The following is a 26248-nucleotide window of genomic DNA, read 5'->3' as shown; positions in this document are numbered from 1 at the left end:
TTCCATTAAGCAGGCTCTGAAGAAACTGTGATTTCATGTTTTTTTGAGAATGTTAATGGCCATACAAATTATTTTAGGGCTTTGGAATGACAAAAACTGAGGAAGTGAATGTAAAAAGTGAAATATAATGAACAAGGTAAAAAATACTTGCATATGTCTGGCACCTCCCATTACCCAAGGTCATCCCAATATATTTTACAACCAAGACAACACTTCTGAACAACAGTTGCCGTTGCAATGTAGGGAAATGTGGCCATCAATGTGCACACATCAATAAAAAGGAAGTCGATGAACAATAGAGAATAATAATTACATGCACAGAGATATTGGGGATCCAAAGAAATACAGAGAAAACACATAAAAACATTAACTTGGACTCCATTGTATTAATGGATGAAGGATGATTATAAAAGATTTGTATCTCAAGTTAGAATTTTAAATTATTTTCTAACTTAGCAGGTCATACCGAAATAGAGTATTGACAGAGTGTTCATTGCTGCTTTCAAAACACTAATGTCTAGATAAGAACAAAGCACAGAATCAGGCCCTTCGGCTCACCAAGACTACACCGACACATGATGCTTTTCTAAACTAAAAATCTCTTGCCTCTACGCCGTACATACTCTTGCCCATTCATACATCTGTCAAGATGCCTCTTAAACATTGCTACTGTATCCACTTCCACCACCTCCTCTGGTCATGATGTGGAGGTGCCAGTGTTGGGCATGACACAACACCAGGTTATAGCCCAACAGGTTTATTTGAAATCACATGAGCTTTCAGCCCCCTTCATTGCGTTCAGTGAGAGAGCAGAGCTCACAAACCCAGAGTTTATGGGCAGAGAGATCAAGGGCAGACATCAAAAGATCATATGGTGTGAGTGGGATGTCAGATGATAACTCTCTGCAGGTGACCAAGAGTGTTAGAGGTGAGTAGTGTCAACAGCAGGATAACCAGCAAAGGGATGACCTATCATCTGATTAAATCAGGCAGAGAGATAATTACAATTGTTTTTAATATAAAGGGTGGTGTTGGAGCAAACAAATGACTGGAATTGCACGCCAAATTCAAAACTGTACAAACTGATTAGAGAGATTGTAACAATTTATCAAGGTGATACTGTCAAAACAGCAGAGTAAGGAAGATTTTACAGATACAGAACAGTATGGTGGGGTCATCTGTAGTGCAACATGAGCCCTCAGATCATGGTTGAGGCCACCTTCATGGGTATGGAACTTGGTCATCAGTCTCTGCTCGGCAATTCTGCATTGTTGTGTATCTCAAATGCCACCTTGAGGGGCACTTACCGAAGACTAGAGGCTGAACGTTTTCGATTCCTGAAGTGTTCCCAGATTGGGAGGGTGCATTCCTGTTTGGCGACAGTTGCGTGGTGTCCATTCATCTGTTGTCATAGTGTCTGCATAGTTTAGCCAATATACCATACCTCGGGGGAATCCTTGGCTGAATCACATGAGTATCTGCCATGTAAGTGGTAGACGATGTTCCCATGTGTGATGGTAGTATCTAAGTTGATGATCTGGCATGTCTCACAGAGGTTGCCATGACAGGGTTGTGTGTGTTCTGGTCAATGTTGTCCTGAAGGCTGGGTAGCTTGGTGTGAACAATGGTCTGTTTATGATTTGGTGGTTGTTTGATGGTGAGAAGTGGGGGCATAGGGAAGATCTTGGTGAGAAGCTCATCATCATCGATGACATGTTGAAGGCTGCAAAGATCAAAGTGTAGTTTCTCCGCTCTGGGGAAGTACTGGATGATGAAGGTACTCTATTGATCATATCCTCTGTTTTTTTTCTGAGGAGGTCATTGAGGTTTTTCTTTGTGGTACATGGGTACTGACAGTCAATGAGTTGCGCATCATCATCTGTTCTTATGAAGGCGTCTTTTAAAACCTTCAGGTGTCCATCGCATTCTTCCTCATCTGAGCAGATCCTGTGTATGCGGTGGACTTGCCTGTAGTGTCGCAACAGAAGCTGGGGGTTCCTTGTACAATGGATTTCAAGAGGCCCTCATCATAGCCAGAGAGGTTCCCTCACAGGGTCCCATTGCCTGATACGATGGGATGTCCAGGTGTGTTGGCTTTGTGTATCTTTGGAAGGCAGTAGAAGTCTCCTACGCGAGAAGTATGCAGGATGAGACTGCATAGGATAATGTGAAAGTCAGGCTCAAAAGTCTTGGTCGGGCTGTTGAGTTGACAGGTATGTTCTTTGATTGGATCAGAGGTAGTTGTCTGTAGTGTTCCTGGTTGTTCAGTTGTCTGTATAGTTCTTTGTAGTCTATTCTATTCTGTATGACAATGGCTCCTCTTTTGTCTGCTGGTTTGATGTCAATGTTATGATTGACATTGAGAGCATAGGTGACATTGCATTGTGCTTATCTGATATTCTGTGCTACCTTGTGAGATTGGCTGACGAATCTGGTGTTGATGCATTTCTTGACAGCTTGACATGTTGAGCCTAGGGCAGCGGCCTTCTGGAGGGGTCCAAGTTGAAACCTTCTTCTTTGGTCACTGCACAATGGATCTCTCTGACAACTGTTCCAATTTGTTTGCTGTCATCTTGAAAGAATTCCCAAAGCCTCATTCACCTGGTGAATTCCTCTGTGTCTGCCACAAGACCAGTGGGGTCCATTTTGGATGGGGAGGTGCTGGAGTTGGACTGGGGTGGACAACGTCAGAAGTCACATGACACCAGGTTACAGTCCAACTCCAGTAGGTCGCTGGCCTAAGCTCAACATGTATGGTCAAGCCACCAGGAGATGTGTTAACACCAGATTCATCAGTTGTTTTTACAAGGTTGCATAGAACACCACTAGGCACAATGCAACTCCATCTGTGCTCTCAAGACCAATCACAACATTGTCATCAAACCAGCAGATAAAGATGGAGCCATTGTCATAGAGAAACTGAAAGCGAGAAACGGAGGGGCTGACACAGAGGGGCTGACACAGAGTGCGAGAAACAGAGTACGAGAAACAGAGGGGCTGGAACAGAGTGTGAGAAACAGTGCGAGAAACAGAGTGCGAGAAACAGAGTTTGAGAAGTAGAGGGGCTGAAACAGAGTGTGAGAAACAGTGCGAGAAACAGAGTGCGAGAAACAGAGGGGCTGAAACAGACTGTGAGAAACAGAGGGGCTGGAACAGAGTGTGAGAAACAGTGCAAGAGGCAGAGTGCGAGAGGCAGAGTGCGAGAGGCAGAGGGGCTGAAACAGAGTGCGAGAAACAGAGTTCGAGAAGCAGAGAGGCGGAAACAGAGTGTGAGAAACAGAGGGCCTGGAACAGAGTGTGAGAAACAGAGGGGCTGGAACAGAGTGTGAGAAACAGTGCGAGGGGCAGAGTGCAAGAGGCAGATTGTGAGAGCAGAGTGCGAGAGGCAGAGGGGCTGAAACAGAGTGCGAGAAACAGAGTTCGAGAAGCAGAGGGGCGGAAACAGAGTGTGAGAAACAGAGGGCCTGGAACAGAGTGTGAGAAACAGAGGGGCTGGAACAGAGTGTGAGAAACAGTGCGAGAGGCAGAGTGCAAGAGGCAGATTGCGAGAGCAGAGTGCGAGAGGCAGAGGGGCTGAAACAGAGTGCGAGAAACAGAGTTCGAGAAGCAGAGGGGCGGAAACAGAGTGAGAGAAACAGAGGGGCTGGAACAGAGTGTGAGAAACAGTGCGAGAGGCAGAGTGCGAGAGGCAGAGTGCGAGAAGCAGAGTGCGAGAAGCAGAGGGACTGAAACAGAGTGCGAGAAAACAGAGCATGAGAAACAGAGGGGCTGAAACGGAGGGGCTGATACAGAGTGCGAGACACAGAGTGCGAGACACAGAGGGGCTGAAACAGAGTGCGAGAAACAGACTACTGCAAAAAAGTATACAGACAACTGAACAACCACAGACAACTACCTGCCGATCTGACCAAAGAACATACCTGCCAGCTCAGCAGACTGATCAAGACTTTCGATCCATACATTCAAGTTCCTATGCAATCTCATTCCGCATACTTCTCGCACAGGAGACATTTACTGCCTTCTGAAGATACACAAAGCCAACACATCTGGACGTCCCATCGTATCGGGCAATGGGACCCTGTGTGAGAACCTCTCTGGCTATGTTGAGGGCCTCTTGAATCCCCTTGTACAAGAAGTACCCAGCTTTTTTGCGAAACTGTAGATTTCTTACAGAAATTCAGCACCTATGGATCAATCAAACAAGGAATAATCCTCATCACAATAGACGTTTCCGCACTCCACACCAGAATTGCCCATGATGACGGCATCACTGCAACAGCCTAAGTACCAACAAGTGCCAATTTCCAGATACCATCTGATAACTCATCCACTTCATCCCTGACCACAACATCTTCACCTTTGACAACCAATGTTTCATCCAGACTTCCTCAGAAGACGGACACAGCATTGGGACCAAATTTACACCCTAATATGCCCATATTTTCATGCACAAGTTTGAGCAAGGCTTCTTTGCTGTGCAGGACTTCTGACCAATGCCAGCTCCATCACAAACAGACACCTTGGTTCCTCACTCTACCATAAGCCCACAGATAACTTCACAATACTGCGCTTTTATAGCTTCTACCCTAAAATATTAAAGAAACCATCCCCGAAGGACAAGCCCTATGCATACACAGGATCTGCTCAGATGAGGAGGAGCGCAACGGACATCTGAAGGTTTTGAAGGATCCCTTTAAGAATGGGATACGATGCTCAACTCATTGATCACCAGTTCTGATGTGCCACAGCAAAAAACTGCAATGACCTCCTCAGAAGACGGACACAGGATATGACAGATAGAGTGCTGTTTGATGTCCAGTGCTTCCCCAGAGTGGAAAAACTATGCTATGTTCTTTGCGGCCTTCAACATGAAATCGATGATGAAAATGACAGGTATTCAAGTCAATAAAGGAGTAAAACAGGAAAGCTCATAGCAGGGTTACATGAATCATGTCCAGGCGGTAAAGAAGGCAATTAGTATATTGGCCTTCATTGTAAGAGGTTCTGAGTACAGGAGCAGGGATGTGTTGTTGCAGTTGTACAGGGCCTTGGTGAGGCCACACCTGGAATATTGTGTGCAGTTTTGGTCTACTTTTCTCTCGAGGGAGTGCAGTGAAATTTACCAGGCTGATTCTGGGGACAGTGGATCTGATTTATGAGGAGAGATTGACGAGGTTAGGATTGTTTTTGCTGGAGTTCAGATGAATGAGGAGGCACCTCATTGAGACTTATGAAATTCTAGCAGAATTGGCCAGGGTGGATGCAGGGAGGATGTTGCCGATGGTGGGTGTGTCCAGAACCAGGGGTTGCAGTGTGTGCATTTGGGGTAGGCTATTTAGGAAGGAGATGAGGAAGCATTTCTTCACCCAAAAATTGGTGAGCCTGTGGAATTCATTACCACAGGAAGTAGTTGCCAATGCCAAAACATTGAATGTATTCAAGAGACAACTAGATTGTAGCACTTGGGGTGAATGGGATCAAAGATTACGAGGAGAAAGCAGAATTAGGCTTTTGAGTTGGACAATCAGCAATGAACATGAAGAATGGTGGAGCAAGCTCAAAGGGCTGAATGGCCTCCTCCTGCTCCTATCTTCTATGTTTCTATTAGTCAGAACAGGATAAGAAAGAATAATAACATTCTCAAATATAAACACTGCAGGGAGAATGGTGAAGGAGTTCACTGACACAAAGACAGAACATGCAGAAACATGATAAGAGGATGAGCAAACAGTCAAAGAATAACCCATAAAAACTGTAGCTAAAGTTATAAAATATTAAGTACATGACAAAATAAAAGGGTTCAAAGTGGATGAATCTCTATGAATAGGTTACTTCTCTAGGCCTAGTGAGGCACTCAAAAGAGCAGATATGTGAATGATTAATGAACAAATGGGCATTTTGATGGAATCAAATTGGATTGGATTAGCTTTATTGTCACATATACTCATGAGCACAGTGAAAAGTTTATGCCTCGCCACTTACAGCACCATGTTGGGCACGGAGTACCGAAGTACAGCTTCTTTAGTTACCTGTTCATGTAAACTAGAGAAATAAAATTCCAGCATTGCATAAACAAAAATCCAGAACAGTGGTCTTCTAACTCATGCCAGGCCCTGGTTCCAAACTGTCAGGCTTCACCTTGAGGATCATGAGGCCTGGGGAATTGTTCTAGATGGCCACACTGAGCTAGGTAGGCCACACTGGGCGCTGCATCATCATACCAGGGGGCTGCTCTGGGAGATCGCCATGCAGGCTGGGAGATGACCACAGGAGGCTGCTAGTCCAGGCTGGGTGGTTGCCATGCCACACTGGGATCACTACTTTGGCTGCAAAGAGTGCATTAAACAGGCTATTGATGCTCCTTTAAATATGGAGCTCTTAATTGTGCTACTCACTTGATCTCCTGTTCCCATCCTTAACTCAATGGCAAACACAAAAATGGTCTGTTAATTGTCCATCTCCTATAAGATCGTACTGGGTGCTGAACCATTGACACAAACATATTAAGGACTCAGAAATGGTTCTAACATCTGAGATGTTTAACAATCCAAAAGACTTCTGGCCGTTGAAATTTAACCTATTTTCCAAAACTTGGCCATTGGACTGAAACTTGTAACATCCTGAGTGGACTTGACATGGTGGTTGCTGAAGGGATACTTCTCATTGAAGGACACAATTTAAAAACAACACTTTTTAAGACTCAGGTGAGTAGAATTTGGTTTCTCTCTGTAAATCCTGAGTACTGGGACTGTCTTGACTAGAGCACTGTGGAGATGGGGTTACTCAATACTTTTATAATCAAACTTATGTCATAGGAACAGAAGGAGACTATTTGGCCCTTTGAGCCTGCTCTGCCATTCAATAAGGTCTGTTTATGTTTCCATATTCCCTTCTTTGCCCAATATATTTGATTCCTTTGCCTAATAAGAATATACCTACCTCTGCTTTAAAAAAAAATCACCTTGTCTCCAGTGCCTTCTGACTGGCATAAGCATCTGTGAGGAAAAGATTCTCCTCAACCCTGTCCTCAAAAGTCAACTTCTAATGTTAAATCTACACCTACTAGTTCTGGACTCACTCACAACAGGAAATATCCTTTCCACATCCACCTTGACAAGATAATTCAGGGTGTTATAAAGTTCAAGCAAATTACTTCTCACTCTTCTAAACTCTAGTGGAAACAAGCCCAGCTTTTCCAACTGCATAGGACAACACACTCATTCCTGGCATCAATGTGTTAAACCTCCTCTGGACTGCCTCCAATGCACATTTATTGTTCCCTAAATAAGATGACCAAAACTGCATACAGTATCTGGGACATGGCCTAACCAATGCCCTGTAAGACTGGAACATTTTTAAGACAAAGTTGGATAGATTTGTGAGTAATAAAGGTTTCAAAGGGTATCAGGGGTCAGTGCAAAAGTGGAGTGGAGGCCACAATCAAATTATGATCTTATTGAATGTTGCAGCAGGCTAGAAGGCCTGCCTGACCTACACTTGTTCCTTATTCCGATTATTATTCTTATTATTTGTTTGTCTGTTGTGTGTTGTTTTCATTTGCAACCATAAATAAATGAAGTTAAGGCTGGCCTAAATTGAGTCGAGCATATGCCAGTGGCATAGGAGTGGTGGAAGTTGTATAATCTTATCATTGAATCATACCATAGTACAAAGTGTTTTAAGCCAGTAAAAAGTCCCAGTGCATTTTAGAGGAGTATCATTAAGCCAAGTTCATGAACAAAGTTGAAGAAACAAACAAGTTTTGGAAGAAAAGGAAGGAAACAGTAGCTTGGCTGATCCAAACTTTAATTACTTGAAAGTGCAGGAGAGACATGAAGATTGCAAGATGTCCCAAATTAGAGTTGTGAATGGATATATTGCAAAGGAATCTGACAGTAAACAGTAGGGACACACTTTCCCTTTATACACTCACCAGTGCAGCGAGCTGGCCCGGCAGAAGAGAGGGTGGAGCAGGCTGTGATTGACAGTGAATGTGACCAATCAGGAACCACAGAATCAGAGAATCATACAGCATGGAAACACACCCTGAGATAGCAAGAACTGCAGATACTGGAGTCAGACACAACAGTGTGGAGCTGGAGGAACACAGCAGGTCAGGCAGCATCAGAGGAACAGGAAAGTTGACATTTTAGGTCAGGACACTTCTTCAAAAATGGGGACGGGGAAGGGAGCTGGGAAATAAATTGAGGGAGGAACGGTGGGGCTGGGGAAAGGTAGACAGGATGGTGATAGGTGGATGCAGTAGGGAGTGGAGAGGATTGGTCGGTGGGATGGGTGGGGCGATTGGGGGTGGTGAGAAGATGGGCAGGTTGTGTCTGGTCAAGGAGACAAGCCAGAGGATGGGTGGGCCTGGGGGAAGGTTGGTGGGGTGGTGATAGGTAGATGCAGGTAGGAGGTGGTGGGGATTGGTTGTTGGGAAGGGTAGGGTGGATAGGTGGGAAGAAGATGGACAGATTGTGTCAGGTCAGGGAGATGGGGATGAGAGGGAGGTTTGGATTTCCCCCCCACCCCGTCTGTCTTTTGTAGGCACCGCTCACTCCGCAACTCCCTTGTCCGCTTCACACTCCCCACGCACCCCACCACATGTGGCACCTTTCCCGGCAACCGCAGCAAGTACTACACCTGCCCCTATACCTCCCCCCACCTCCATCCAATGCCCAAAGCAAACTTTTCATATTCAACAGGGAATTAACCTGTACATCCTCCAACCTGGTGTGCTGCATCTGTTACTCTGATGGGGCTTCTTCTATATTGTCGAGACAAAGTGCAGAATTGGGGACTGTTTCATGGAGCATCTGCACTCTGTACGTGATAATCGACAACATCTCCCGGTTGCCAACCATTTTAACTCCCCCTTCCATTCTGTTGACGACATGTCCATCCTGGGCCTGCTCCAGTGCCACAGTGACGCCACATGCAAACTGGAGGAGCAACACCTCATATTCCATCTCAGCAGCCTACAGCCTGACGGCCTTAACACAGAGTTCACCAGTTTTCAAATCTCCCTACCCCCGACCTCATCCCACATCCAAACCTCCCTCTCATCCCCTCACCAGGAGACATGACAAATTCTCACTGGCCTCAATACACACAGACAAAAAACAGCATGAATTTGATTGCGACAACACATCCATACTAGCACGAGCCAAACGGAGACATGCTAGAGACTTCCTGGAGGCCTAGCATTCCAACCGGAATGCCATCAACAAACATATTGAACTGGACCTGATACATAAACCACTGAAAAACAGAACTGGAAGTAATGCCAACCACACCTGCAAACCAAGGCATATAAATAACAAACGGGACAGAACACCACTGTTTCACTAGAGGCACACTGATGATATTACCTAGCAGGGTGATGAAATGTCTGCAATCAAACACACCAGCTCAGCGGAGTCAATTCTGTACACAAACAGCTAATGATCCCTGTATTCACTGTCATTGAACCTTGCAAACCAGTCTACCATGAGGAACCTTGTGACATGCCTGACTGAAGTCCACATTGATCACATCCAACACTGACCTCATCAATCCCCTTCCATACTTTTTCAAAGAAATCAAGTTAGTGAGATTGAGATCCCTTTGTAATTTTAGATAAACTTCTTCACTGTCCAGTATACCACATGTTTTGGTGTCATCTGCGAACTTACTAACCACGCTTCCTAATTCCTCCTCATTCAAATAATTTATATAAATTATGCATAAAATTACAGAGCCCCTACATATCTCAGCCACTACCCTCCCCTCTCTTGGAAGTGGGGAGTCACCAATGAGATAATGAACTGTGAGGCTGGATGAACACAGCAGGCCAAGCAGCATCTCAGGAGCACAAAAGCTGACGTTTCGGGCCTAGACCCTTCATCAGAGAGGGTCTGATGAAGGGTCTAGGCCCGAAACGTCAGCTTTTGTCCTCCTGAGATGCTGCTTGGCCTGCTGTGTTCATCCAGCCTCACAGTTCATTATCTTGGAATTCTCCAGCATCTGCAGTTCCCATTATCTCAGTCACCAATGAGAGCCGGGAAGGGGCGTGGACAGTGAAGATGGCCCCATGGAAAGTGGCAGGTGAGGCAATGTGGGGACAGACCAATGAGCGTGAAGTCTGAGGCGGGCGCTATGAGCGTTAATCAATGGGATGCAGAGTAGGCGGAGAACTTTCGGGAGAGACCAATGAAATGGAGAAGAGGCGGTGACGGACCAATGGAAATGGGGAGGGCTTTGGGACCGGCCCACGGGGGCGGGGCAAGGGTAGAGACCGGCCAATGGGGGCGGGGAAAGGGTAGAGACCGGCTAATGGGGGCGGGGAAAGGGTAGAGACCGGCCAATGGGTTACGGAAGCCAGGACTAGCGGTCCTGACCGTGAGGGAAGCGGCAGGTGGATAGAGCTGAAGCTTCGGGCGCTGGCAAGTTGCTGAGTGTGTGACCGGGACCTGGGAAGAAGGCATTGCGGGGGGGGGCATAGCTTCGTACGGAGTGAGAAAGCCTTCCCGGTGGATGGACCGTTTGAAGTGACTGGGTGAGTAAGTGAGCGGAAAGGAGCTAGCCGCTGCCGCCTCCTCCCCCGGGGGGAGCTCTACCCTGGGCTTGGGAGAAGCAGCAGGCGGATTCCCTGCCCGCGGATTGCTGGCTTCCTGTCCATTTCACGTCCACCCACCCACTCGGAAATGGCTTTCGCCAACTTCAAGAAGATTTTGAGACTGTCCACTTTTGAGAAGAAGAAAAGCAAACAGTACGAACACGTCCGCCGGGACTGCAACCCGGAGGAGAGCTGGCAAGTAATCGGGGAGCTGGGCGACGGCGCCTTCGGCAAAGTTTACAAGGTGAGAAGAAAGAGAGGGGCTCAGCGGCACTGCGGGATGTGGGAGGGGATAAAGAGGGGAGCAGGGTAATGGGGTGAGGGGATAAAGCCGGGAGAGGGGAGCAGGGTAATATGGGGGTTGGGGGGGGGATGTGAGGGGAGCAAGGTTGGGGTGGATAGATCTTTGACTATCGCTGCCTCCCAACTCAGAAGTTTCTCTCTCGGTCACCGCTTCCCCTCCTGTCCTCTGCCCCGTTGTGGAGCTGGGACGAGCGGAGCCAGAACTGAATTATATCGAGGTGTTGTCTTTTATTCTCTTTCGGCTCGATATTCCACGTGTTTCTTTTCCGCGAAATGGTCGGTGTTCATTTGGAAGTGAGAGCGTGCTCGGTTTTTTTAAAAGCAGAACGGAACTGTTGATATCTTTCTCACCTCCCCTTGGCCAGGCCATTCTCTGGCAGAAAAAAAACTCATTCTTTGTTCGACCTGTGGCTTTTCACAGGGAGACGGGTCTTGGAAGAAGTTTTTGTTTTGGTCACAGTGAGACTTAGCTGCAGTGCAGCGGCGTTTTGCTGCTGACCTGAGTTTGAGAGCTGAGGGAATCTCCGGGCTGACACGCTGTTAGTAAACTCACTCTCTCTCATCTGAGGGTAAAATCCCCTCTGATGTGGTTCCGGGAGAGTAAGCTTAACTTCACCACATCTTAACACTACGAGGAATTTCTACAACCTTTTCACAAATACTGTGGACGTGAGAGTAGAATTGAGTTCCTGAGCCCCATGCTATTTTTGACTTGGAACTGGTAGTCTTGAGCTGTCCTGTCGGGTTCATATCATATGCCTTGATCAACCAGGGCTGCCCATCAGTAACCAAATAGATCATCTGTTTTAATGCTTTATTGTTCTTGTCTTAAAAGAGTGACTTGGAGAATGTCTTGTTGGCTTTCCGTTTATTGTCTGCTAGTGGTCTTCAGATTTCTGCAGTCCAGTGGTTGTCTTTCACAATATTAGGGGACGCAATGGCCTAGTGGTATTATCATTGAATAGTTAATTCAGAGACCTAGATAATGTTCTGGGGACCAGAGTTCAAATCCTGCCATGGCAGATGGTGGAATTTGAATTCAATAAATATCTGGAATTAAGAATCCAGTGATGACCTTGAGTCCATTGTCGATTGTTGTTAAAAACCCATCCGGTTCACTGATGTCCTTTTAGGGAAGAAAACGGCATTCCTCACTTGGTCTGGCCTACATGTGACTCCAGACCCACAACAATATGGTTGACTCTCAACTGCCCTCTGGGCAATTTAGGGATGACCCAGCCAACGATGCCCTCATCCTGTGAATGAATAGAAAAATGGATCAACTGACCATGTTTGTATTGATTAGCAAAAAGTGATGGGTTTCACTTTTTCAAAAGCTAAAGATCTATGCAATATATTTAACTTTTTTAAAAAAAAGTCAGATGGAAACCAGCATTGAATTCAGTTTCCTCTGCTGACTGCAGTGTATGCTTTAGTGCAGTATTGTTCAACATTCATCTGAAACACTGCACCTTGATGTCCACTTGTCATAGTGATTCCAGTGCTTTGAATGGCTTTACATCCACTATTCTTCCCTCAAAACAGCCTCGCAGACAGATCATTGGCTCTTTGTTTGCAGTGTGCAAACTGGCTGCTCAGGTTTGCTCTGAGTGAGCTTCAGAACTTGTTAATTTTGTTGAAGTACTTCAGAACATCCTGGAAACCTCCTTTCTTTACTTGCATGTAAGTGACAATGGGTACTCGCGGATCTGTGGTATCTGAGCTCCTAATGTTAAACTATTTTCCCAAGACTTTACCTGACAAAGGTTGTGACTGACATGTAGGATTTTTTAAAAAATATATAAATTACAATGAAACAGCAGAGTCTGTAAGATTGATCTCTGTCAGTCACACTACTTTAGTTGCAGGATGACCCTATGGGCTGAGCCACTGAGGATAGGATGTGGTTTTGCATCTCTCACTTCCCCATACAGTGAATTCATGATCTGTCATGACATTAGCCAAAGGGCTGAGTTAATATGGTTAAGCAGTCACCATACCAAGGGAAAAATTATCAGCATTTTGACCATGAGACTTTGCCATGGTCTATTAAAATGTTAGTACATAATGTATTTTTGCATTCCTCTACCCTCTAGCTTTGGATTTGTTTTATTTTAAAATGAGTTGTTTTGTTAAAATAGTGCTGAGAAAAATTTGAGATGATTATCTTGGGTGGAGCAGTTCCCTTGATCTGTCTATGGAATGGTAAATGTATATTTTTGTTAGATTTTCTTTGAAACAATATGTAAACTCATTGCACACAAAGCATAAAATTGTGTTTTGAGTTGTGGACTCAATGGAGCAAGTGTGGAAGGATTTTATGTAAACAGCTGATTTGGTTATCCTGGTTTTAGCATGTATATTGCTGCATGTAACTGAACCTGCAACAAAGATTTCTTCCATTGAAATTGGAAATGTGATTACTCATTGGCACTAAGAGTAAACTTATTAGTAACTGCACGATGCATAACCATTTGAGAATGGAATGCCATTATCAATTTAAGGTGTACTTAAGTAAGCACAACAGGTGAAATTACTCTGCTCGTTTTCCCTTATTTAGGAAAGTCAGATTTATATAATCCACTGTTCCAAGGGGATTGGTCTGTCGGCACCCTTCTCATCCTTTATCAGGAGCGAAGGTGTTTGATTGGATAGATAATGAGTACTTACTCTAGACTTCTTGTGGTCCTGATCTGATTTCAAAATGCTCTGCGGAGTGGCTAGTGAAGATTAACAGGTCCCTAATGGTGCCCTTTCACTTTGGGAGGGGTTGCTGTGGGCCAGAGCGCACACTCTTTGAAGGATTGGAGCTGTTGTAAGGGAGCTGCTGTTTGGTACAGCTTTGACGATCAGCAAAGTTTGCATTAGTTGGTGGAGATAAATTCTGGATAATGCCAGTGAAATTGGCAGAGACCCTTCAGCAGTGGTTTAATTCATCTTGGTTCTAATGCTGAATGAAAAATGGGCAGTTCAAGCATGCAGTGAGCTTCTGGGTGAATTGACTCGCCTTTCCATCCTGAAATTGGACATTTGCACCAGAGCATCCCTCATGATGCAATGCCCAGAATCTGAGGTATCTTGGTGGAAATTCCTGCTGTACCTTTCAAATGATGAGGCATTTGTCCCCCAGGTGGATACTCTCTGGAACATTCTACCTTGTGCCAATGGAGATCCTTGATTGTACGACCCTGTACCAGGGGATCTACCTCTTTCTGTGGGAGTGGGGAGTGATCTGGGGAGAAGTGTGCATGCAGGAGTCTCGTGAAATAGATTAAGTAGGTTCACTGGGTGTCAGGCCGCATGCAGTTTTTGTGGCTTGAATGAAACCGTTTCACAAATATGTTGAGGGTGTTCAACTGGGTGCCCCCTGTTCAGTTTGTTTTTAAGAAGAGTTGCTATTAAATTTTTGGCTGCATTTCAATCACTCTCCTGAGCTATGGGCACCCTGTGCAGAGAGGGGCAGCAGGTCAGAGGGCTGCTCCTGTCCCTTGCTAAACTGACCAGCAACAGATACACGCAGCAGGCTCTGGAGAAGGGGTCCTGGTGCATAGCTCTTTCTGTCGTTGCGTGCCCCTCAAAGGGAAGCAAGTGACTTTCACTGGCCCAGTCGAGGCAGTGTGACATCACCCTAGATGGTATCTCGATGTGACTTTGCTACGCGTCAGTCCTGGTTTTGAAAATTTCTGTTGAGATTTTTAACTTACAGTGCCGCAACAGGGATGGTCTAACTTGATTAATTTTTTAATTCAATAGAATGAGAACACAGGATCGGGGCCCTTGTGGCACGGTGATAGTGTTCCTACCTCTCAGCCAAAGGCCCAAGTTCAATTTTCCATCTGTTCCAGAGGTGTGGCATAGCGTGCCTGAACAGGTTGACTGAAAATATCTATCAAAAACACAGGATGGTTGGAAATGATCTGTTGGAATGGTTGGGGCTGTGCTTCTACTTGGAATGGCATGTCATAACATTGAATTTGGATGAACCCAAAACATGCACACTCGGAAGGCAGCGTTCTGTTGAAATGACGTTTCATTCAAGTTGAAGTTTTCGTTCACCATTGCATGTTTGTTTTACTGAATAGTGCTCGAAGCATGGAAAAGTCAGTGGATGGGGCTAAGTATATGAGGCAAAAGCTGTTAACATGAAAGCTCTAGATAATTGAGCTATATTTACCTATTCTTAATAAGCTCTGCTATTCCTATGAGCCTTCATTCTATCCTGATCTTCTGCTAAGATTAGTAATACCATATACTTGCTTCAGTTGATCACAATATAGCTATCAATTAATAACTTTGATATTAAGGTTGGGTGCCCAGTAAATTTAGTGAGATAGCATGACCAGTTTGTCCTCTTCCTTCATTGTTAGTGTTTTTTGATTCTGAGGGTCACTAGTCATGAAATGTCGTATCTCTCAACCAAAAGAGTTCTGTTTTCATTTTAGCGTAGGCTAACACATGGATTGAGTGGGGTAAGGGTGGATACTGCAACTTAAACCATTGATCGCCCAACCTGATGCATGGATCATCCCAACAGGTTACTGGAAGATCCAAAGTGGAAGTGCTGGTAGTTTTTGTGTTCTGTCAAGCATGGAATAAGGCAACAAATATCTGCTTCACTGTTGCATTGGTTGAGCTTAACTTACTCAGCACAATGCACTGTTTGAGCTTGTTACTGAATTGGATTGCGTGGACAGAGAAGGTATATGATGCATGTTATCTACAGGTTGATCATGAGGCATAGGGAGCAGAGAATTATTTTTGTAACTCGTACTTTTGGACTCCAGTCCAGTCTTAGTGGGTTGAAGTTGGAAGAAGGCAAGCAGTTTTGGTACGCTTGGCCCTAAACATGCCGAGACATGCTGATACTAACTGTACTTTGACCATCGTCAAAAGAGTAGAATACGGATTAAAAGAAACAATGATCGATTTTAAGAATCTGGTCAGGTCACACTTTTGAATAGTGCTAAGCAGCAAGAGCTACAGTAATGCTGAGAATAGTCATGAGATTAATACCTTATGCCAAAATTTGATGTGTACTGAACTTGAACTGTTCAATTTTTGGAAAAAATAAGTCTTCTGATAGGTGATCATAGAGGAAGTTGAGGAAATACTAGTACACTATCACTTTGGTTAAAGTGTGTGTGTGTACATGTATACAAGTTAAATATATAAAGGTTACTTCAGAACTGATTCTATGATGTTTTTGAGTGTGCTGCCTGCAGAGGCAATGGAAGCAATATGCTGGCATTGTCTTTTCTAAAAAAAAAGTGAATGCTAATGGACGAAAATGTGCTGAATGGTTTCCCTCTCCTGTAATTATCTACAGATCTGAAGTGTCATTAAGTCCCACTTTGCATCAAAATAATGCATTAAGAATTGAGCAACACAAATGCAGTGATAGCAGCAATCCATACAACATTCAGCAGCTGAGTGTACAGTACACGTTGTTTTTGATTCTTTTTAGAACTTAAGTGAACTCAAGTTCCCACTATTGTGTTACAGTATTTTACCAAGTTGGCAGTTTAAATGTTGTATTAATATTTTTAAAATGGAATAACACATGCCTAAAATTCCTCAGTTGTTGAAGTGCTGTGTGCAGTTTTGGAGTCCACCTTATACAGAAGGTCCAGCAAAGATTCAGTTAAAATGTTGCCTTCTCCAAAGACACACCAAATATGAAGAAAAATTTAGAAAATTTGGTGTTTTTTTAGAACAGTAGAGATTAAAGTCAATTTAATGGAGGCATTTAAAATCATGATGAGATGGGAGGAGGTCTGTGTTGTCATGAAGGTTCTAGAATAACAGGATGTAGACGCAAGATTGAATGAAAAGAATTCAGAACAGGAACCTAGACACAAAAAGCTGTTATGTTGAAGGTTGTGAACGTCTAAAACGACTTATTGCCATAAATGATAAACATTTCACAATAGGATAGGTACGTAGCTGATGTACATTTCATTTACACATGTCCATCATATCCAGAGGTCACTGGCATTTTTTTGCTCAGGTGCCAGTGTTCTGATTGAGATGGATATAATGGAAACATTCATTTGAGAGTGTGACAGCAACCTAATAACTTTGAATGAGACAAGTTGTTTGCTTTGAGATGGATTGCAAATATAGTTCTGTTGAACTTGACTGAGTCAGGTACAAAACAATACTTCCTATTTGAATTGTTAGATTATTGTCTGTCATGTTCTATTATCCTAATGATCTCTGATCTACCTCTCCTGCATTACCTAAAATGCTGATTGAAAATTCAGATTTGCAGCTTGTATTGCAACATATGAACTCCCTTACCAAGTTGAACCTTGGCTAATTTTAACTAGATGTAAAAATGATTCTTAAGTTTTTAATTATTAGATTCCCTACAGTATGGAAACAGGCCCTTCGGCCCAACAAGTCCACACCACCCCTTGAAGCGTCCCACCCAGATCCAACCCCTATAACCCACACACCCCGAACTCTACGGGCAATTTAGCATGGCCGATCCACCTAGCCTGCACATCTTTGGACTGTGGGAGGAAACCGGAGCACCCGCGGGAGACCCACGCAGACACGGGGAGAATGTGCAAACTCTACACACAGTTACCCGAGGCTGGAATTGAACCCGGGTCCCTGGCGCTGTGAGGCTGCAGTGCTAACCACTGAGCCACCGTGCCACCCCTAGACTTTGTTTATTATACCATTGCGGCTAGCAATATGTTGACAGTGTAATTTATCAGAATGGTTCCAGAGATGATGAGTTACGGTTCGTGAACAGGCTGGAGTAGACAGGACTCCTCTTTCTAGAGAGTTGAATGCTGTGAGGAGATTTATCAGGTCTTTCTTTAGTTCCTGAAATGTTCATTATTTTGGAATAAACATCATGAAATTGTGTGGATTTCTAGTAATTATCAAAAAAGAGGCAACTTGGGAAGAGAATATTTTTTAAAAAAAAGTACAGAGCAATCAGATTTTGGAATGCATCACCCAATGGGGTTGTGGATATGGACTTAAAGTAACTTCAACTCAAAAAAATAAATGCAGGATTTGTGTTGGAAATGACAGGAGAGTGAGACTAACTGGCTTGATTTGGAAAATGCTGAACTTGGCGGAATGAATGACATTCATCTGTTGTCTTTTTTGCATAATATGGCTTAATTCTGATTGACAGTAAATGTCACCACAAAGAGATGTTTTTTTTAAAAAGACTTTTTTTTTCTTTTTATACCAAGCAGCTGTCTATTGAGTTTATGGTGAAGAGAAGCAATTCTGTTTGCAGCACGAGTTGCTGTGTACAGCGGGTGCGCATTGAATCCGCACCGTGGATTATCCATTCACCACAATTAGTGCTCTGTTTGCGTCTGTTATGAGATTGAGGGTTTATAACAGTATTGAAATTGTAAGTTACACTTATCAAAGAGACTATCAATATGAAGCATCTTGCCAGTGCCTTGAGTGAAGCAAACACTGTCTGAACAGTTGATATTTAAATGTGTTTTAATTAAAACACTATTAAAGGTTGTTTGAGAAGTCAGTGTCAAATAACTTTGATCCAGTTACTGCTCTGTGCATGTCAGTCATGCTGTTGAATTAACTGGAGGTCAACATAAGTAGACTAAATTCTTCAATTCCTGTTGTTAATTAGTAACTGTAACTGATAGTTGGAACCTCTTCCAACTTGAAAATCTTCAAAGATATTTTATTTTGGTTTGTTTCAAAACTGATTTATGCCACTGCTGTTGTCCAGCAGCATTTAAATCATCTGCATAATCAACTTTAAATAGGTCATTAGTTGTTGTTCTTGTGATTTGGCAAGTGATTGACTGAGCTATACCTGTTCGGATCTTCTTCAGCTAACTGCCCTCCCAGATCGTGAATTGTGGAGGGGGTAACCTGGGTAGCTGGAGCTGTGTAGCTGTATGTGGCCTATTTTAGCATCCAGAAATGGATTGGTATGTAAGACAATTTCCAACCAGTTGCTCAGTGGAATGCTCGCTGGTGTTCACTGAGTTCACAAGTGAATGATTTTTTTCCATTATACTAGACCTCATTTTTTAAAAAAAAAAATTAAAATTCTGTAGCTGCTAGTCAGACACAACCCACACTGGACAGACTGATGACACACCTCCCCAGGTTGACTGCAAACATTACTAACCACAGCCTTGAAAGCCTCCCAAGTAGTGAAATCTTTTATTTCAACTGTTCACAGACCTTTGACCAGTTGAGGATGGACCAGGGAAGATGTGCTGCCTTGGTCCATTAGTGGTATATAAAGAACAGCTCAAATATGACTCTGGCCATCCAATCAGAACATCATGAGAAGCTGACCTCCTGTCATGAGAGATTGTTCCCAATGACATCTCAACTGGTAAACTCGCCATTGTTCTACAGGACCGTAGAGCTGTCCTGTCATTGGAGAGTGATGTCTGGTGGTGAGTTTAACCAGTGAGTCTTGATGCTTCAAGCGAAGGATGATGTTCAGAAGATGTGACTTTCATGGTGACCTCAGCCAGTATGGGAAATGAATGCACTCTGGTGGAACTCTGCATCACAAACCAGCCATCCAATCATCTGAGCTAGCCAACGCCCAGACATCTGTCGTTTACGTAGTCATAGAGATGTACAGCTCAGAAACAGACCCTTTGGTCAGCATGGACAAGTTGGACCAGATATCCTAAATTAACCTAGTTCCATCTGCTGGCATTTGGCCCATATGCCTCCAAACTCTTCCCATTCATATACCCACCCAGATGCCTTTTAAATGTTGTAATTGTACCAGCCTCTACCATTTCCTCTGGCAGTTCATTCCATACATGCACACACTGTCTGCCTGTAAAAGTTGCCCCTTGGGTCACTTTTATATCTTTCCCCTCTCACCTTACGCCTATGTCGTTTGGTTTTGGACTCCCCAACCCTGGTAAAAAGACCTTGACTATTCACCTTATCCATGCACTTGATGATTTTATAAACTTCTACAAGGTCAGAGTGTCACTTGAAGCCGTCGACCAGTTTATCTTCTTTGAACGATAACTGTTTCCTTAGTTACGTAATTGAAAGAAAAGGGCCATTTCACTGTGATGCAAAAGAGCAAATAAAACTGGTCCTTAGCAAATATTCAAAGTGTTGTGAAGTGACAGTCTTTCAGTAACTTCCTTAATTCTCAGCCATGGTCTCAAGCAAAAAACCTACCTGGTCTAATGGAATTTATTCCCAAAATGCTTGCTCCAAAATCCCCTCAACTAATCATAATAGATTATTTAAGCTGCAGGTTTGGAAAATATTGTGAATATATTGGGTGTCTTTTAAAAAAAATTATAGCTTGCTCTGTGTTCTACATGCTGGTGAAGTACTTGGGTGCATGTTGAATACGCTTAAAGTGAATTTCATGTTTTACAGATTTGAAGTGATCATTTTCCTACATTTTAAATGTCATTTGGAATGTTTTTCTAATATTGTATTTATCTTGAGACTTGCAAGTAGCTCACATTATGCTTGATTATTCAAAGTTTGAATGTTTTCAGATGTTAATGTATGGAATGAATGTTTGTTAATTATTGGGACTGCTTGTACCTTGTTGCACATAATATGCTTGTCCTTTATTGCCAATATCCAATGCAGTCCTATATGCAATACTGCATTCTATTATCTGTGCACTTGAGGTCATACAAAATTTTTGTTGTTATCTTTACTAACATCAGTCACCCATCACACTGGTTGCTGTGCTATATTGGTTCCTAGATAAATGCACCTTGATTTGAAATTCTTGTCTTTGTTTTCAAATGCTTCATCGCTCAACCCTTCCATCTCTCTAATTTCCTATAGATGCAGAACACACCAAGATTTGATTTCTTCTAATTCTGGACTGTTCAGCATCCCCAGTTTTTTATTGTTGCCAAATGTATGGCTACATCATTGACCACCAAGGTCCTGGAATTCCTGCCTGTGTGTTTATCTTCAAGATGCTTCTTAATATCTATTGCATGACTAGGCTTTTGGTCATCTGTTAATATGTCCTGTAAATAATTTTGTAGTTCATTCTTTTGCATTGTAATGTTCCTCAGGGGACCTTGGCACAATATTTTTATTTTAGTTTGAAGTTGCTCTGTGTATATATAGACATAATATGGCTTTAGCTTTAAGATAGCATGAACTGTAGATGCTGCTGTCAGAGACAACACAGTATGGAGCTGGAGGAACACAACAGGCCAGGAAGCATTAGAGGAACAGGAAAGTTGACGTTTCGGTTCGGGACCCTTCTTCAGAAATTGGGAAGGGGAAGGGAGCCAGGTAGTGAGTTGTGGGGATTGATCAGTGGGGATGGATGGGAAAAAAGATGTCAAGGAGTTCGGGGTTGGACATAGGATGAGGCTGGGTGTGGTAACTTCTGTTGAGCTGCCTTTTGCTTCCTTGTGGACAGCACCTTGTCTTGTATTCCTGTTTCTCTAAATGGTGTGTTTAGGAACCAATTGGACAGATGATTTTGTGTACAAGTGGAATTGCATCTGTTTTATTCAGGCAATTCCCTATCCATCAGGTAGTTCCTTCTGAAATGATACATCCCATAATATTTGGCTTAAAGTCAAATATGCAGCTCCATATCCTTCAATTCCTTGCCATGGCAATTCCCTGTATCTGTCAAAGTGACCCTTAAGTGTTACTCTATCCGCTGCCTTCTGCAACTCTGGCAGCATATTGCAGGCAGTTGCTGCCCTTTGTGTAAAAAGAAACCTTGCCTCCCACATCTCTTTTTAAACGTTACTCCATTACCTATGACCCTGGTAATTGACATTTATAATCTGGTAAAAAGACTTTGGCAGTCCATTCTATCCATGTCTCTCATTGCTTTGTAAGTTTCTGTCCGATTTACTCCTCGTCCTTTGTCCAAGTGAAAATTTGCCAAGTTCGTCCAAACGTATGGCTAATACCCTCCAAACCAGGCAACATTTTGGTAAACTGTTTCTGTACGCTCTCCAAAGTCTCCATGTTCTTCTGATCATTGTATAATTTGCAGACTGCCACAAATTATAATGCTTTAATCAGGGCACAAGAAGTCTTTGTTCTGTGTTTGTAGTTGGTGACAAAAGTTATTCTGAGATGCTGTATTTCAGTGTTTTTGATTATGAACCTATAAAACAAGTCAAGTTCTCATGTTATGAGTCATTAGTTGGAGTGCATGTGCTTATAAGGTAATGGGAAGCAGTTGTTTGCATGAGTCTGCCTTGCAGAATGTACTAGTGTGCTTTGAGATATTCTTAGAGAGCATTATCTAAATTAGTAAAGTGCTGATCACCACCTATTTTGTCAATGCTTTCTGAAGTGATTTGCTTTGTACGAAGAGCAATCCTTTTTTAAACTTAAATCTGAGCTTAAGTTATCGATAAGTCATCCCTTGCCTCCTTGATCCTGTGCCATTGAACTGCTTATCATCCTCGCTTCATTCTTGACCTACATACCACCTGATGTTATCAACGAATGCCTGTCTTCAAGAACAAGATGTTGTTGTTCGTTCTCTCTCTCTCGCACGCGCTCTCGCTCGCTCGCGCTCTCGCTCTCGCTCTCCTCTCTTCCCCCCCCCCCCCCCCCCCCCAATCTTTTTGGTACATTTCCAGTCTTTGTCAAATCTCTTAATTATTTTTCTTTGCAGTTCCATGTTTGAACCCCTCCAAACAGGTTTCCACTCTGAAATTCCCCCAACAAACCGCAAGAGCCATGCTCTGTAACTTTCTCCAATGCTCCTATTCCAATGTGCAGCAATTATCTTTCTCAGTTTTATTTCTGGAGTTTCCCAAAAACCTTTGGCCATATCTATACGCTCTCCTTTGACACCATTAGCTGCAAATGATGAAAATAAAACTTCCATATTTATATTATTAACACCCAGCTTTCCCTCTCCACTGCCTACTAGCTTTTCTTGCAGTGTTGGATAAACTTCGGTTAATTTCCTTTCTGGGATGGCAGGAAGAGTCTGAACTGGTAGGACTGCTGTAGAAAAGATATTTTTGAACTGGAAAGGGAGCAAAAAGGACATGTCAGGATGTTGCTGAGACTGGAAGGTTTGAATTTTCAGGAAAAGCTGGGTAGGCTGGGACTTCTTATTCCAGAGTGTTGGAGGCAGTGGTTTATAAAATCATGAGGGGCATAGATAAGATGAATAACCATGGTCTTTTCCCTAGGCTAGGGGAGTCCAAAACCAAAGGGTGTAGGTTTCTGGTGAGGGGAAAGATTTAAAAGGACCCAATGGACAATTTTTTTTTTCTCAGTGATGCGTGTATGGAATGAGCTGCTGGAGGAGTGGCAGTTCCGGGTACAGTTTAAATATTTAAAAGACATTTAGACAGGTATGTGGTTAGTAAGGGTTAGGAGGGAAATGGGACTAGTTCAGTTTAGGAAAATCTGGTTGACATGGATGAGTTGAACTGAAAGGCCTGTTTCTGTGCTGTCTGGCTCTAGGACAACAGTCACTGAAGTTAAGAAGAATGAGGAGGGATCTGCTAGAAATCTGCAAAACTAAAATACAACTATACAGGGTAAATGCAGGAAGGATGTCCCCACTGAATGGGAAGTCCAGATCCAGAGGTTTAAGGATTTGCGGTAACCCTTTAGGACTGAAATCAAGAGAATTTTTTTCACCCAGACAGTGTTATTCCTGTGGAAATTCTCTGCCATTGGAAATAGTTGGGGCCAAAACATTGTTTTTAAGGAGTTGGATATAGTTCTTAGGACTAAAGGGATTCAAGAGTATAGGGCAAAAGGAATAACTGATATTGAATAGCAGAAGGTCAAAATGGCCTACTCTTCCTATCTTCTATGTTTAAATTTGGAAAGAATTAAACCACCTTTTAGCCCCTACTGCAAATTTTATATTTTTGAGATGAATTCTATTGCCATTGTGGTGACTGTGGAAACTGATGCCTTGTAACCTCTGTCCTATTTGACTCCAGATCTCTTGCATGTGTCAAGAAAGGCTACCTCCCCTGTCATTATGTCAATATATTCTGCTCATTTAGGGGAGGTGATAGCCTTGTCATGTCATCACTGGGTTATTCATCCAGAAATGCAGGCTATGTTCTGGGGACCCATGTTCAAATCCTGCTGTGGCAGATATTGGAATTTGCATTCAATGAAAATTAAGAGTGACCATGAAACTGTTACTGATTGTGAGCCAGATGGGTTTTTTCTGACAGATTTCCTTCCCTAAAGAACATTAGTCTTCCTTACCTGGTCTGGTCTGGTCTGTATGTGACTCTGGATCCACAGCATTGCAGTTAACACTTGACTGCTGTCTGAGCAAATTAGGGATGGCAATAAAGACTGGCCTGGCCAGTGATGTCCATGTACTGTGAATGAACAATCAAAAGCCTGTCCATTCTTTTGCTGATAATGTTGTACATTGGATTAGCTGATCTGGACGTCATTCTCTAATCACCACACCCTCGCCTCCCCAGCCACTTGGTCTGCATAAACTCCAGTTCATTGAAGGCTCTTGTTGCCTATATCCTACCTTAAAGTCTGCTCTTTTTAGCCTAGAGCAAGCACCTCATTTTCCAGAGATAGCAGGAAACATCAGCTTTCCTGGTCCTCTACTGCTTGGCCTGCTGTGTTCATCCAGCTCTACACCTTGTCACCTCGTCACCTCATTTTCCATTTTAGCCACTTGGCAGCCTTCAGGGCTCAACACTGAATTCAACAAATTTTAGGCCATGAATGCTGCCTCCACTTTGCTTAATCCTGTCTTCTTCCCACACCCTGTTCCTGCCCTGCTCCCAGCACCACCACCACCAAACAAAATCAAAAATGGATTTTGTTTGTGTGGGTTAGTTCTCAATGAGCTAAAATGTTTTCTGGTATACACACCTGCTGTGGATACCTAATCTTCATTTTTATGTATTACCTCCAGTACCTGCTGTGAGCATCCTCAACATCTTTCATTTTCTCCTCTGCCTAATTTGTCAACATTGTGTTGTGACTGCTTGAAGATGGGTCATATCAGACTTGAAATGCTAACTGTGTATGGCTCTTTTTCCATAGATGTTATCAGACCTGCTGAGTTCCTCCATTGTTTTTATTTCAGATCGTGAGCATCCACGGTGCATTGTTTTTATATGTGCTCATAACCTGTGGTTTCAATACGCTCTGATTATTTAGACATCAAAGCATCCATGGTATGAACTGTTTCGGGCAATATTTATACAAATTATGCAGGACTTCTGTCAGTACCTGACTGTTCTAAACAGGTGCTGCTTTTTTTAAAAAGTAAAACTTTCCAGATTTAGTTAATTTGCTGTGATATGGCATATCAAAGATTCCACTATTTTGAGGCCTCTTCATGCTTAGACTTGAAGAGGAAATTAAGAATCAAAATGTATTGGCAAACAGGAGTGATAAATTCTCTAAACTAGTTTGAACTTGAATTAGTGTTGATATGAAGCTTCTCCCAAGTGGGATTTAGTGCAGTCGAAGGCTGCACTGTTTGAGCACATCAATTTTCTGTCTCAATTTTTAAATCCGTTTGTATTAGATCTTGGCTTTTGTTGTATTTCCTTGTTTAATTGACATTTGATGAAAATGTTTTTATTTAGTCTTGTGATTCAATTTGGCCTTATTTCTTGGTTCATTGTAACTAGTGACAAAAATGACGGCAGGAAAAATTGTGAAAAACAGAAAATGTAACTTAACGCAAGCTTAAGCTGCTTACATGTAAAGTGTAGGCATGATAAATAAGTAGCTTTGAACATATTAAGCTGCTAAAGTTCAAATTTCTAACTGAAATATTGATGCAGCAACTGTGGTTTTAAATTTAATTTGAAATTTTGGATTTGGTGGGTAGGCCAGCATTTACTGCTCGTTTCTTTGTGTTCCTGTGCTGGTGGTGAGCTGCCACCTTAAATGAAGCTTAAGGGGTTTGCTGGGCCATTTCAGAGGATGGTTAGCAAGTTGAGCAGATCGTTCTGGTTCAGAGTCATACAGAGAACCTTGGTAAACCAGATGGTTTCTTACAAGATTCAGCAGTTTCATAGTCACTATTATTCATTAAGAAAACCTAGTTGTCTTCAAAATTCCACATTTATTTCATGAAATTTAAATTGCCCAGATGCAGCAGTGGGATTTAGCAATTTCTCCAGATTGTTATCTGAATCCATGCTGTCCCCATGTTTTTTTTCCCCAAGCAGAAGTCCATAAACGCTCTGCAATGCGACCTGGGACTTCATATGATATTGCTGCAATTATCTGTGTAGACCAAGTGGTCTGTTTGGCATTGACCAATCTGGACAAGAATATGTCAGTGTGGAGTGTATAAAAATCTTTGTATGTGAACAGGAAATTCAAGCCCATTGTCAAAATAAATACTTATCACAGATGTTT

At 43.0% G+C, this 26248-nt stretch overlaps 1 protein-coding gene across 3 annotated transcripts in view; it reads left to right on the top strand.

Annotated features, from left to right (window-relative positions):
* The window catches only part of stk10 (serine/threonine kinase 10), a 196872-nt gene that overhangs the window by 80251 nt on the left and 90373 nt on the right, over nt 1–26248 (top strand). For 2 of the 3 annotated variants that reach the window (XM_048543090.2, XM_048543089.2), the window contains exon 1: nt 10365–10841. The exons of the other annotated variant lie outside the window; for it this stretch is intronic. In XM_048543090.2, the coding sequence (XP_048399047.1) occupies nt 10686–10841 (156 nt within the window). In that variant the 5' untranslated portion in view covers nt 10365–10685. Of the gene's footprint in view, nt 1–10364; nt 10842–26248 lie in introns of those variants that run through there. 3 annotated transcript variants of the gene reach the window in all.

Source organism: Stegostoma tigrinum, chromosome 13 (assembly GCF_030684315.1).
Source record: "Stegostoma tigrinum isolate sSteTig4 chromosome 13, sSteTig4.hap1, whole genome shotgun sequence".
Taxonomy (NCBI): domain Eukaryota; kingdom Metazoa; phylum Chordata; class Chondrichthyes; order Orectolobiformes; family Stegostomatidae; genus Stegostoma; species Stegostoma tigrinum.
The sequence above is the reverse complement of the archived record's forward strand: the minus strand, read 5'-3'. Positions and strand labels throughout refer to the sequence as shown.